Source organism: Macaca thibetana, chromosome 3, assembly GCF_024542745.1.
Source record: "Macaca thibetana thibetana isolate TM-01 chromosome 3, ASM2454274v1, whole genome shotgun sequence".
NCBI classification, from domain to species: Eukaryota; Metazoa; Chordata; class Mammalia; order Primates; family Cercopithecidae; genus Macaca; species Macaca thibetana.
In genome coordinates this window covers 35,330,628-35,345,195 of record NC_065580.1, presented here as the reverse complement: position 1 = coordinate 35,345,195, position 14,568 = coordinate 35,330,628, and the positions used below count along the sequence as shown (strand labels likewise).

The 14,568-nt window shown below is 42.3% G+C and overlaps 1 protein-coding gene across 2 annotated transcripts; it reads left to right on the top strand.

Annotated features, from left to right (window-relative positions):
• The first annotated feature begins 920 nt into the window (after nucleotides 1-920).
• Nucleotides 921-13,890, top strand: LMOD2 (leiomodin 2). 2 transcript variants are annotated; one of them, XM_050785058.1, is made up of 4 exons: nucleotides 921-1,194; nucleotides 6,745-7,729; nucleotides 7,793-8,088; nucleotides 8,628-13,890. In XM_050785058.1, the coding sequence occupies exons 1-4, from the start codon at nucleotides 922-924 to the stop codon at nucleotides 8,652-8,654; spliced, it is 1,581 nt and encodes a 526-aa protein (XP_050641015.1). In that variant the 5' UTR covers nucleotide 921; the 3' UTR covers nucleotides 8,655-13,890. The 2 variants fall into 2 exon arrangements, with proteins under 2 accessions (XP_050641015.1, XP_050641014.1); XM_050785057.1 differs by having other exon boundaries at nucleotides 6,745-8,088.
• Nucleotides 13,891-14,568: the final 678 nt, after the last annotated feature.

The following is a 14,568-nucleotide window of genomic DNA, read 5'->3' as shown; positions in this document are numbered from 1 at the left end:
CTAATGTACCCCTTACAGGATTGTGGAATTAAAGGAGATAATGCTTAGCACTGGAATGGCATAATGTCAGTCCTTAACAAATCATACCCAGTACTATGGTTTGTCTTTTTAGAGTTTTATTTGCAAGTCTAGTTTTTCACTAGTAATCATGGTGAGAAGGAAGAAGCATTTCGTTCAGTGGAGAGAGGCACCTCTCTGTACTTTCAGCTCTCTGACTTCTGACGTTACACTTAATCTCTCCATGCCTCGGTTGCCAACATCTATAAATGAGAACCATGTTATTCATCTCACAGGATTTATGATTAGAAAAACTGATTAAAGTGCTTTGTAAACCGCAAAGTACAATAAAATTATGAAATATTATATTATTATGACCTTCTGTCCCCATCAGTAGCACCCACAGTATGTTTATAGAAGAACCAGAATAACTACCCATGCAGTACTGTGGAGACATTTCTCAACCCGAAGATTATAATGAAAAAATCTTTTCATGGCCATGGTGGTGGCGGCAAGTCATTTTCAAAATAAATTTTATTCCCCTGTTGTTTGAATACAAAGTGAGAAGAACTATGTTACTCCTTATCTGAAACACTCTCTGCCTGTCCTCATGAGCTATCAGGCTCAGCTAAATATGGCCCTGGCCAGTATGTTAATAATCCCCACTGGTTCTGAGACCTCCATCCACCACTGATGTGACATTCTTTGTGTTCAAATGTCTGGCTGACGTCTGATGCTTAAAACAGCCCATGCTTTCACCCCTCTCTGCATTGTCACAGCCCTGTATCACCACTCTTAAAAGGCTCCCGCAGCCACTCCTAGCACCAGTTGTTGACCAGTCTGCCACTTGCCCCCCTGCCTGCTTCTGGCTGCCTTGAATGCCTGGTCCTTCAAGCTCCTTCTGGGTCTGACAAAGCAGGGACCATGTCTACCTTTGGCTACCGAAGAGGACTCAGTAAATATGAATCCATCGACGAGGATGAACTCCTCGCCTCCCTGTCAGCTGAGGAGCTGAAGGAGCTAGAGAGAGAGTTGGAAGACATTGAACCTGACCGCAACCTTCCCGTGGGGCTAAGGCAGAAGAGCCTGACTGAGAAAACCCCCACAGGGACATTCAGCAGAGAGGCACTGATGGCCTATTGGGAAAAGGAGTCCCAAAAACTCTTGGAGAAGGAGAGACTGGGGGAATGTGGAAAGGTAGGCTCTCGGGACTTTTCATTGGCTAACCCCACCTCCCCATCACCCCATCCCAAACCTAGACACTTGTTTTCCCTAACTTCTCAATTCTAATCACTTGAATTTTTCTATAACCCATTTATACTTGCTATTAAATCATTTCTCAGGCTGAAATAATCATGTAAATGCTATGGACACCCAATGGATCATAATATGTAAAATTCTTAATTGGGGCTCTTTGATTACAAACAGAAAGCTCAAGCGGAAAATAATTCTCAACCAGTGTATGGGATTCAATATTTTGCCAAACATAAGTCTTGTTGGAGCTATAAGTTGGTAATTTTCCTAAGATATATGTGTACGTATAACATGTATACATTTTTTTTTCAGTTAAGTACATTTATTATCTCCTATAAAGACAAAAGTGGGAACACTGGTTGCTTTGACTGTGATAGTAGCTATGGTGAAATAGTTCTGTTCCAACACCAAGAAGTGTGGGGTGGTGGGAAGTACATGACACTGAGAGTCACGGGGCCTTGTTAAGAGTCCCTGCTTTGTTCCCATGTTGTTAGACCTTGAACTGTCACTTCAGGGTTCGCTTTCCCCCTGGATATCGAGGGAGTTAGAGACAGTGTTTCTTTTGTGAATCAAGAACCCCTTTGAAATTTTGATAAGTTATGAACCATCTTAAAATAGCCCTGGGTCTGTGCAAAATACACCAACTTTTGCATAGAATTTCAAAATGATAACACATCCTGAAACACATCTGAGGACTCAGGGGCAGCACAGCTGTATAGATGATCTCTAAGATTTCTGTCTCCTTTACGATGGTGATCCTGAGATTAGTAAATGTGCTTATATCAGAGCTCAGGTCTATGAATCCCTTGTGTATTGCCCAGTAAATGGTTACTTTGAATTTGCCAAATGAGTCATTACCAGCAGGAAGTCCAAAAGACTACTATTCTCTGGGAAAATAGTAATGATAATAAAGTGTCCATATAACAAAAAAAAAATTCTTCCGGAATTATGGAAGAACAGAGGTCAGGAGAAACAGTTTAAAACCCTTGCACTCTGTTAGAATCATCTAAAGTCAAAATGGCCTAAAGCCAATGGCAAGACTTCCACAGCACTAATCTAGGGCTGTTAGATGATCTTGATGATAGGGTTATGTGGGCCACAATTGCAGCAAGATATGTGTGAGTTTTGTCCATGTCAATCATTGCAGGAAGGGCCACTGGGATCCGGCCAGGGTCTGCCAAGGCCATGGTATTGAGCAGCTAGAAGGGGTGTGTTAGAAGGAAGGACACATACAAGTCAGTACTTGGGCAGGTCAATTCCTCCACAACCATTGTTTTAAGAGGGATTTTTTTTTCTTTGATGTGATAATGAGTGTCAAAATAATAATGACATTATTATCACAATTATTTAAAACTCTCTAATAAAACTGGCCGGGTATGGTGGCTCACACCTGTAATCCCAACACTTTTTTGGGAGGCTGAGGCAGGAGAATCACTTGAGCCTAAGAGTTCAAGACCAGCTCTGGCAAATAGTGAGATCTCATCTCTAAAACAAACAAACAAACAAACAAAATTAGCGGGGTGTGGTGGAACATTAGCAAGTGGTAGTCCCAGCTGCTCAGGAGGCTGAGGTGGGAGGATGGCTTCAGCATGGGAGGTTGAGGCTGCAGTGAGCTACGGCTGTGCCACTGCACTCAGTCTGAGCCACAAACCGAAACCTTGTCTCATTTAAAAAAAAAAAAGAATAAAACTGTCTCAGAATATCCAGGCTATACAACCAGTGTATCAATAATCCAACAAAGACTTTTTAATGTCACAATGTGTGACAGTGGTGGAAGCAAAGGGCAAAACTTGTCGTCAGCTGGATGAACCCACCTGATCCTGCCAAAGGTTTTGCTGATCCCTGCTAATGGCTTATGAGCTCAATTAGAGAGGCTGCTGTGTTGATGGACTTCAGTTCCTTTCTAGGCTAGTTAACTTTTCTCCCAGTACTTTCCCTGCTGGCCAGCTCTCTGTAGTTGCAAAGTGTGATGAGCAGGAGCTTGCTGATGGAGGGTGCAAATCCAATTCCCACAACAGGAAAACTCTCCATGCAACTGTGGGGTGGCTGGGGGAACAAGGTAGATGCGTAAGTGAAAAGCCATAAAGTAGGGACCCTGAGAAGGAGCGGAGGGTCTTGACTGATTATCAGGCAGCTGGCTCTGTAAAGGCTTACAAAAAGCAGACGCAACACCTGTTGAATTGCAGACTTTCTGCCCACCTGGGCTTACACAAACTTACGCCACACTGGAGCTCCCAGGGACCCTAGAATCCCAATGGTCTAGCTCCCCTATTGACAGTGGTTCAATCTCAGCACAGGTGCCAATGAGTTTCTCCCGTTATCTCACTTCATTCTTAACTTTCTGCACTGGAGAACTGAGACAAGGCGAGGTTAAGAAATTCATTAGAAGTTAACAGAACTGTTAATTACATAGACCTGAAAATTAAAGAACATTTCAAAATTGTGGGTGCCCAGTCAGCAGCATCAGCATTACCCGGGATCTTCTTAGAACTGCAAATTATAGAGCTCCCCTCAATCTGATGAACGAGACACTCTGGGGATGGGGCCCAACAATTGGTGCTCTCACAGGTGATTATGACACACAGTAAAACTTAAGAACCGCTCAACTACAGTTACCTCCTGAACAACATGGGGGTCAGGCCCACCAACTCCTGCCCCTGCAGCATCCAAAATTCATGTATAACTTTTGACTCCCCCAAACCTTAACTACTAATAGCCTACTGTATACCAGAAGCCTTACCAATAACATAAACAGTCAATTAACACATACTTTGAATGTGATATGTACGTACATAATAGGGAGGCAATCAGGAGAAATGGCCACTCTTCTTATTACCTGATTTGTTTTCTAAGTTTGCTAACATTCCCCTTCTCCTTGTCCAGTCCCTTGACATCTCCCACCTCCTCATTCTACACCCTCCTTCCCACCTCCATTCTTCAAATAATCAGGGTTAATGCCAAAGCATGGCATATAGGAAATCTGTCATAAAATAGGCCCCTAGGGACAGAATATTTTATAAAGTGAGCAAAGTCTGTTTTTTGCATCCTTTCACCTCGCCTCTGTAGACACCTTTTCCCCTTCTGTTCTTCTTTCTGCAGACGTCCCCCACCTAGGGTGACTAATCATCTCAGATTGTCCGGGACTGTCTAGATTTCATGACTAAAATCCTGGGGAAGCCTTCACACTCAGGCAAACTGGGAGGGCTTGTCACCTTTCTCCTGTGTCTAGTCCTAACTCTCAGCTGTGGTTAACCAATGTCAACTTAGAGCCATTCGGTAAACAAATAATTATTGAGCTCCTACTACATGCTAAGCACTGTGCTAGGTGAGCAAAGCAGAGATGGTCCGCTGCTCTCAACAGCTAACCGTCTGCTGGGGAAAACAAGTGACCAAAATAAAGAGTGACAGGTACTTTATTGGGGGCGAGTACAGTGCTACGGGAATGCATTGGAGGGATAATTGGAGGGGATGTCAAAGAAGGCTTTCTGGGAGAGCTATCATTTAGATGCTATATGACAACTCACAGTTTCAGGTATTACCTGTCCAGGTACATTACGAGGGGAAAACAGATCTTGCAGATAGAGCCAGAGGGTCTTTAAAAAAACCAAAGGGAATGAAATGTAATGGTGTCATACAAGGCTGTATACCTTGGATTTTGAGACAGGCCCCTTTCCTCCAAATACTAAAACAGCTAAAAACACATGAACACACACAGCTTTACAGGGACTAGAATGATAAGGAATTTGGAGTGGAATGGGGATGAGGAGAAGTCAGCCCACAATTCTTTCCTTCTCGGGTTAATCAATTTGTTTCACAGGGAAGGCTTCCTCTCTCCCCTTGCATATGCCCGCAGACTTGGCTAGAGCCACACTCTTTTTCTTATGTTGTTGCATTGTGACTTGCAGCCAGCTGCCACCAAACCTTTCTCTCTCTTTCTCTCTCTCTCTCTCTCTCTCACACACACACACACACACACACACACGCAGACACACAGAGTATCCGTCTCTCTCCCTCCCTGCTCCTGAAGAAGGGAGTAAAAGGGAGTAAATTAAGACTGGACAAGTCATCCCAGGAGTGGCTGACCCCTTCCCCAGGCCATCGCTTGGTGCCTGCCACTCCAAAGAGTGGATAACTGGAGGCTATTTTGTGACAGCAACTGGGCAAACAAGCCTGGAGATAAGTGCGGTGTTTTCCAAAGCTAGATCCACATGCCTCAGGCAGCGGGCACCCTTGGGGTCAGAAAAAAGTTGCCAATATAGAGAGAAGAATCAGGGCTTGGAGGACAGGGCAGGGTCCCAGGGCTGCAGAAAAGATAAAGAGAAAGGACTAAAGAGACAGCAGGAGAAAAAAATCAGACTCTGTCAGCAATTTCTAGACCTTTATTTTTGTAAAAATCAGAAAAGATAGCAAGAAAAAGAGAAACAAGGGGTCACTTGGGCTTCTTTGTGCAGCAAGTCTTGTAAACAGGAAAGACAAAGATAGAATGAAATCGTGTTTGCCTGAAAGCCTTTCATAATTGATACATGCTAAATAATTTAAGACCATCAGGCTGGGGCAATGGCTTACTTCAAGATTTTCTACTGTTCTCTGCTGTTCCATCCACTTTACTGGTTAGAATCTAGTGGGTGCCAAGGGTGATTATCTTTCCCACCTGGTCTTCTGCAGTCTGTCTCATTTAACCCTGGACTAGATGGAGGTTTCAAGGTGAGCTTCCCAAAAGGGTGACCTGAATGCTTCCTCTGCATCGAACTGGATTTTGACTTCCTGCTGTCCTGAGCAGCAGCCCTGCCTTTAGACTTCCCTTGCCCAGATAAGGGACAGCTGCAGAGGCAGCTCTCAGGTGATTCAGAGAGTCTCTGAATCCCTGTGCCGGCTCTACCGCAGAGGCAGATAAATGCTGGAGGAGCAAATGACAGCTCTGCTTCTGTCTACACTGAGGCAAGGCCTGGCAGAGAGTGGTTGGCTTCTGTCGCATCTGCTATGGAAGGCAAATTTGGGAATTTTTGAGCATTAAAAAGGGGAACTCATTAACATATTGTGTATTTTTGTTGTCATTTGATTGCTTGAGATGGAGAAATAAGACAGAGTGATTCCAGAAGGGAGGGTTGAATTTGCTACATTGTAAGTAAATGGAGAGTTAACCAGTAAGAGTCGGTCCTCAGGAGGTGGACAAATTTATCAAGGTTTTCCAAAGCTGAAGTTCTGATTTATTTGTTCAGATTGGCAAAATGATTATATAATTTTATTCAATAAGTTGAATTCTGGATATTCTGTAGAAAACAAGAGAAATGTTTGTAGAAAAAGCTATTGCTCTTTATTGCAATAAAATGTCAGCCTTGGTCATGAGAACTAGACAGATCAGAAGCAGAGGACTGTTAACTTTTTTCCTTATAAACTTATGTCACTTGCCATGTGCTACTTTTGCAAGTTAAAAAATGTACTTAAAAATGATATCATTTTTAAGAAGCTTAACGATGATATCATACTCTTTAGGTTGCAGAAGACAAAGAGGAAAGTGAGGAAGAGCTTATCTTTACTGAAAGTAACAGTGAGGTTTCTGAGGAAGTGTATACAGAGGAGGAGGAGGAGTCCCAGGAGGAAGAGGAGGAAGAAGACAGCGATGAAGAGGAAAGAACAATTGAAACTGCAAAAGGGATTAATGGAACTGTAAATTATGATAGTGTCAATTCTGATAACTCTAAGCCAAAGATATTTAAAAGTCAAATAGAGAACATAAATTTGACCAACGACAGCAATGGAAGAAACACAGAGTCCCCAGCTGCCATTCACCCTTGTGGAAATCCTACAGTGATTGAGGACGCTTTGGACAAGATTAAAAGCAATGACCCTGACACCACAGAAGTCAATCTGAACAACATTGAGAACATCACAACACAGACCCTCACCCGCTTTGCTGAAGCCCTCAAGGACAACACTGTGGTGAAGACGTTCAGTCTGGCCAACACGCATGCCGACGACAGTGCGGCCATGGCCATTGCGGAGATGCTCAAAGTCAATGAGCACATCACCAATATAAACGTTGATTCCAACTTCATAACGGGAAAGGGGATCCTGGCCATCATGAGAGCTCTGCAGCACAACACGGTGCTCACGGAGCTGCGTTTCCACAACCAGAGGCACATCATGGGCAGCCAGGTGGAAATGGAGATTGTCAAGCTGCTGAAGGAGAACACGACGCTGCTGAGGCTGGGATACCATTTTGAGCTCCCAGGACCAAGAATGAGCATGACGAGCATTTTGACAAGAAATATGGATAAACAGAGGCAAAAACGTTTGCAGGAGCAAAAACAGCAGGAGGGATATGATGGAGGACCCAATCTTAGGACCAAAGTCTGGCAAAGAGGAACACCTAGCTCTTCACCTTATGTGTCTCCCAGGCACTCACCCTGGTCATCCCCAAAACTCTCCAAAAAAGTCCGGACTGTGAGGAGCCGTCCTCTGTCTCCTGTGGCCACACCTCCTCCTCCTCCCCCTCCTCCTCCTCCCCCTCCCCCTCCTTCTTCCCAAAGGCTGCCACCACCTCCTCCTCCTCCCCCTCCTCCACTCCCAGAGAAAAAGCTCATTACCAGAAACATTGCAGAAGTCATCAAACAACAGGAGAGTGCCCAACGGGCATTACAAAATGGACAGAAAAAGAAAAAAGGGAAAAAGGTCAAGAAACAGCCAAACAATGTCCTAAAGGAAATAAAAAATTCTCTGAGGTCAGTGCAAGAGAAGAAAATGGAAGACAGTTCCCGACCTTCTACCCCACAGAGATCAGCTCATGAGAATCTCATGGAAGCAATTCGGGGAAGCAGCATAAAACAGCTAAAGCGGGTAAGTAACCAGAGAACAGACACAGGGGCACAGATACAGTAAATGAGTTGTCCTCCATTGCACGGTGGTACCAAAGTCACCTCTCACAATACTTATCAGTACTTTCAATATTTTAGTATGCGAGAGCAAACACGCCAAGTTTGAAACATTAGGAGCGGGCACAAAAGTGAGCACATTTCCATTTGAGAGGAACATCTGGGCCACTTTCCCAGCCTCTCAGTCATATAAGGGCCAGGACCATTTTAAGACACTCCCGGACATACATGTCCCAATTCCCTTAAGAAGAAAACCAGGGAATATAATCTAAATTCCAAAAGGATTCACCACTTGTCAAAAATTTTACCACAGAGTTGTGATTGATTTGATACCTAATTTATAACATAAAATGTATAACATGGTAACAACAATTATTACCATGCAGCAATAATCAACCTATGCTTGAGTTCTTCTCAGAGGATACTGCTAGAGACATATCCTACGGATATTTTTCCCTTATCATGTGTGTTGTTTCATTGAGAGAAAATCCGCTATTTTTGTAGGTGGAAGTTCCAGAAGCCCTGCGATAAAAACACGATCTCTAGAAGAGGATGCAGAACTGTTCAGTGGTATTACGCAAAATGCATCGTGAGATTTTTCAAAATAACTTCTTCAATTCAGAATGATCCCTGACTTTAAAAATAATCTCGCCCATTAATTCCGAAGAGAATCTTAAGAAACAATCAGCATGTTTCTTCTGTAAATATGAACATAAATTTATTTTTTATGTTGTGAGATTTGTATTGGCAAGAAGCAATTAATTTAAAGATGCTCTTCCTATCTCTAGATGTGTTGGTAACTCCGACTTGTAATGAGTTCATGAAATGTGCTGTTATTTTTGTAATCTCAATAAATGTGGATTGAAGTTTTTTCCCTTTTTTTTAAGCCAAACTAATATTTTTCTGTGACTTGATACATCTGTCAGATTTTTGTAATCTCGATACATGTGTATTGAAGTTTTTTCCCTTTTTTAAAAAAGCCAAACTAATATTTTTCTGTGAGTTGATACATCTGTCAGGTGTGTATGTAACATTACTGGATATTAAAAAATATTACATTCTCGCCCAAAAAGGGTCTGGGTCCTAAGCATTTGCCTTTCTTTGTTTCCTCTTGTTCAAGAAAATCTGATCAGATCTCTTTCTAAAGGACTGCAAGCAAGAATTTTTTTTATTTTTTATTTTTTTGAGACAGAGTCTGGCTCTGTTACCCAGGCTGGAGTGCAGTGGCGCAATCATACCTCATTGCAGCCTCAAACTCCTAGGCTCCACTGATCCTTCTGCCTCAGCCTCTGGAGTCCCTAGGACTACAGGCATGCACCACCACACCTGGCTAACAATTTGATTTTTTTTGTAGAGACGGGGTCTCACTGTGTTGCCTAGACTAGTTTCCAACTCCTGGGCTCAAGAGATCCTCGCACCCGGGGCTCTCAAAGCATGGGGATTATAGGTGTGAGCCAGCGTGCCCAGTAAGAACTTTCTTCAAAGTGAGATAAAAAGTTGTGAAAAGATCCCCATTGTGGTCATTATCATCTTAGATTCATGGATGCTAGACCCAGGATGAAGCTGATGCTTCCATATTTCCAGAAGTCCCATAGATACCCAGATGTCGATTCAATCATTTGTTATAAAAATGAATGATCTCTTGAAGGAATAAAATTGAAAAGAAGTTTCATGGTAGGAAGGAAATAAGTGCTAGAGGAATACTGGAAGATAAGACCCCTAAATTCAAAGCTACATTTTGGCTGATGCTAAGGATGATTCAAGTGGCTCTTTGAACTCTCCTTGGATAAGCCTTAGTCTAGTGGGTCTCTACACAAATCACAACGATGCCAACATTCACAAAATAGACATGGGGACATGGGGCACATGCATTTTTTCCAGCTATCCTTCTACCCCTGTCACTCAAGAAGTGTCTTAATTCAAATAAGAGAAAGACATATTGAATTACCTTCACTTCACTCTAGCTCTCCACTCTAATTTATGAAAGTTATAAGTCCCTCTAAAGTCCTTTGTATTAACTATGATTAGTGATGTATCCTTTGTGTCCTACAGATTATAACAGTGGTCTTGGCAAACTCTCTGGGTCACCCAGTAAATAATTGTTTGCTTCAGATACAGAGCTTTGGATTATCTCCAGTCAAGAGGATTGTGTTTCACTAGAAAATCTCTCCCATAGTCCTTCAGCCTGGCTCTTTGAGTCTGTTTCTGCTGTTCAGCCATTCTCTTACAGAATAACAACTGACATCATCACTTAAAAAGGATCCCAGTGGCCCATGAGCTAGTCGGTGCCCTGATTCCATGTGAGGGAGGGAAGGTGACTGATATTTTCTGAACTAAGTTGTCTCATGTTTTCACAACATTTAAAGGTTCTATTGCAATTTTATAGATGAGTAAACTGAGGTACAGAGAGGGTAAGCCTGGTGTCTCTGACTGTGAAGCTCATGCATCTTTTGTGTCACTGTACCTCTCTTCTTCCATCCAGACTCAACCTCCCAAGGTTTACCGTTCTTAGAACAGTGGAGATCTTCATTTCCCTTGGTAGAGACGTCACTATTTTCACCTTGTGTTCAAAATTACATTCATTCTTGTTGTTCAAGGAAATAAAAGGTAAAATGTAGGTTTTTAAAAGGCATGTATGTGTGCAGGTGTGTGAATTTAGAACAGAAAGCCAAGGCAGGCGTTCCCTTCCTCTGACCCTTGTGTGTGCGTGAAGACAGGCTCTTCTAAGTCAAAGGGTTGTGAGAGGTGAACAGCTTCCACCTCCAATCTGATGAGGCAGAGGAGCAAAAGTTTGCTGATAAACTGGGTCATTGATTAAGCCATGTGGAGATCCCAGGAGCGGGGTGTGGCAGCCCTCCTGAATAAAGAGGAAAAGGCTAGTACGAGTATTACCAGGAGCTGGTTGGGCTGGGGAGACTGGTCAAGCCTTCTCACCAGAAGCAAGTGATGAGGAGATACATTTTCTCCTTTGCATTTTAACAAGCTGCCTTACTGTGGCTTTCTGTGCCTTAAGAGAGACCAACATGTACTTACTAGGGACTTCACAAAGTTTAAATGAAGATACAGGCTCTCACATCAATCTAAGAAACAAAGTGATAAAGCACATAATAAGACAAGTATAATATGGTCAGATTCTCAGCGGGCACATTTATCATTATGAAAAAAGCATTTCTACAATGTGTTCAGAATCCAGTACTGTAAACATGCAAAGTATTATGATGATCATTATTCAGCACAGAACGGGGATCCTGGTCCATCCTCCCTGGAAACTCATAAAGCTGATATGAAAACTAATTAGTTCATCCTCTATAAAGAGCTTTCAACTCACTGGGAGAGAGACTGTCCAAGAGTAGATGAAGTGTTTAGGCTGTGATTAATGTGCGCATGTTAATCTCTGAAAGTACAGCTCAGTACAGCTCATCCTGATTTGAAACAAGGCCAGGATGCTGAGTCCCTCTACTTCATGAGCCCTGCTGCCACAGGTATTTAATAACTCGGTGTCAGCAGGATCTTGATTTAATACCTGCCTGAGACTGTTGCTACCACTGGGTGAAAGGAAGAGGTAATTACAGGCTGCAGTGTCCCTATGCAGACGCCCTAAAGACGGGGAAATCAATACGCTCTTGAAAAGATCTCATAACTACTTCCTTTCTCGACACAGTTAAAGCTGCCTCTTCCTTGTTTTTCTGAAGCTCTTAAGGTGGACTTTTATTTCCATAAATTGCCAAATGTATGATATAAAAGACTACAGATTGATCTAAAACTTACAAAACTCAGAAATATGGCAACAATATCGGTGCACTTAACAATCACAAATATTTTCCGAGTGCCTGCTGTGTTCCAGATACTCTTCCAAACACTGGAGGTAAACAGTGAGCAAAGGCAATAGAACCCCTGTCCTCATGTAACTTACATTCTAGTGTGAGGAGGAAGCTTACACTGCTCCTTCATGCATTCTGCATTTATTTATCAAGTGGCTCCTATGGACAGGGCACTCTCCTCCAGATTGGGGAGACCAAGCTGAATTAGAAAGTGTCTTCTACCTCAGAGTAGTGGGAATTTTAAGGAAACCAACCTTTCCAGAAGAGTAAAAATTTTTTTAGTTCACAGGCTGTACAAAAATAACTGTTGGATGGCTTCAGCCTGTGAACCACGTTTTATCATAGATCCCGGATCTACAGCAGACTCTGGATCAAGGAAAGCTTCACAGAGAATGTGACACTATCCAATTTTTTTTTTTTTTTTTTTGAGACAGAGTCTTGCTCTGTTGCCTGGGCTGGAGTGCAGTGGCGTGATCTCGGCTTACTGCAAGCTCCACCTCCTGGATTCACGCCATTCTCCTGCCTCAGCCTCCCGAGTAGATGGGACTACAGGCGCCCACCACCACGCCTGGTCAATTTTTTTTTTCCGGTAGAGACGGGGTTTCACCGTGTTAGCCAGGATGGTCTTGATCTCCTGACCTTGTGATCTGCCCACCTTGGCCTCCCAAAGTGCTGGGAGTACAGGCATGAGCCACCACTCCCAGCCGACTCTATCAGAATGTTTAAACAATAAAGTGACCAGGCTAGGAAAAAAAAGTTTCATGGGTGTGGGGATTGGGAAAGACATTTCAATTTGAGGAAAAAGGCTAGTATAAATAATGGTTGGAAACCATAGGATTTTATGTCATTCTGTAAAAAACAATTTGGTAAAAAGTTAACATTTTAGATTGTATAGATTCTGTATGTCCTTTTCTTTTTAGAACTAAAATAACGTGTGATCATTAAGAAGAATCAGAACATACATATAAACAAAAGAACATAAAGAACCCCATTATCCTCTCCACACAGAAGAATTACTGATAACTCTTTAGTGCATATCTTTTATTTAGTTTTTTAATTTTTCTGAGACTTGCTCTGTCACCCAGGCTGGAGTGCAGTGGCACGATCTCGGCTCACTGCAACCTAGGCCTTCTAGGTTCAAGCGATTCTCATGCCTCAGGCTCTCAAGTAGCTGGGATTACAGGCATACACCACCATGACTGGCTAATTTTAAAAATATTTTTAGTAGAGACGGGGTTTCTTCGTGTTGGCCAGGCTGATCTGGAAGTCCTGGCCTTAAGTGATCTGCCTGCCTTGGCCTCCCAAAGTGCTGGGGTTACAGGCATGAGTCACTTGTACCTGGTTTAGTGCATCTTTAAAAATTCTTCTCAATACATATTTGAACACATACATAACATTTTTTTTCTTCAAAAAGAAGATAGTTTACATACCGTTAAAATCCTATTTTATTTAAGCAATTTCAAGAACTGTTGGATATTTAGATTATTTTGATTAGTCCTGTCTCTGGTGTTACACACTTTGTTTGTCCCAGCTCTTCCCTTACTATTTAGCTATTGTAACTTTTAACTTTTCCAAAAGCCCTTAGAAGAAATGATTGGCTGACAAACCACAGCTAAAAAGCCATCTCCCAGATAGACTAGAGTTGTGTGGCATCATTGTGGTACACCAAAACTGGAAATTAGGTTCCAAAGAAATTGTCATGTTTACCAAGTTTGTCGGACAAATTATATGACAATCTGAACCACAGAGCATGTATTTGTAAGATTCATTTTTAAAAGCCAGTACAATTGTATCTGAATAAGAAGGCTGATATGGGCTGAGTGTCACAGGAGTCTGTCCTGAGCAACTTAGTGTAAGCTAGGGAATGTGGACTTAATTATGAAAAGCCAAGAGGAGCATCAAAGGAGCTCAAGAGGAGAAGTGACATGATATTTATATGGGTTTTATTTTATTTTATTTTTCCTCTTTTATTTCTTTTTTTTTAATTAATTTATTTATTATTATTATACTTTAAGTTGTAGGGTACATGTGCATAACGTGCAGGTTTGTTACATATGTATACTTGTGCCATGTTGGTGTGCTGCACCCATCAACTCATCATTTACATCAGGTATAACTCCCAATGCAATCCCTCCCCCCTCCCCCCTCCCCATGATAGGCCCCGGTGTGTGATGTTCCCCTTCCTGAGTCCAAGTGATCTCATTGTTCAGTTCCCACCTATGAGTGAGAACATGCGGTGTGTGGTTTTCTGTTCTTGTGATAGTTTGCTAAGAATGATGGTTTCCAGCTGTATCCATGTCCCTACAAAGGACGCAAACTCATCCTTTTTGATGGCTGCATAGTATTCCATGGTGTATATGTGCCACATTTTCTTAATCCAATCTGTCACTGATGGACCTTTGGGTTGATTCCAAGTCTTTGTTATTGTGAATAGTGCTGCAATAAACATATGTGTGCATGTGTCTTTATAGCAGCATGATTTATAATCCTTTGGGTATATACCCAGTAATGGGATGGCTGGGTCATATGGTACATCTAGTTCTAGATCCTTGAGGAATCGCCATACTGTTTTCCATAATGGTTGAACTAGTTTACAATCCCACCAACGGTGTAAAAGTGTTCCT

Coding starts and splice junctions, on each gene's coding strand:
- LMOD2 (XM_050785057.1), top strand. CDS start 922: ATGTCTACCTTTGGCTACCGAAGAGGACTCAGTAAATATGAATCCATC. Junction 1,195..6,744: donor GACTGGGGGAATGTGGAAAG/GTAGGCTCTCGG, acceptor CATACTCTTTAG/GTTGCAGAAGACAAAGAGGA. Junction 8,089..8,627: donor GCATAAAACAGCTAAAGCGG/GTAAGTAACCAG, acceptor CTATTTTTGTAG/GTGGAAGTTCCAGAAGCCCT.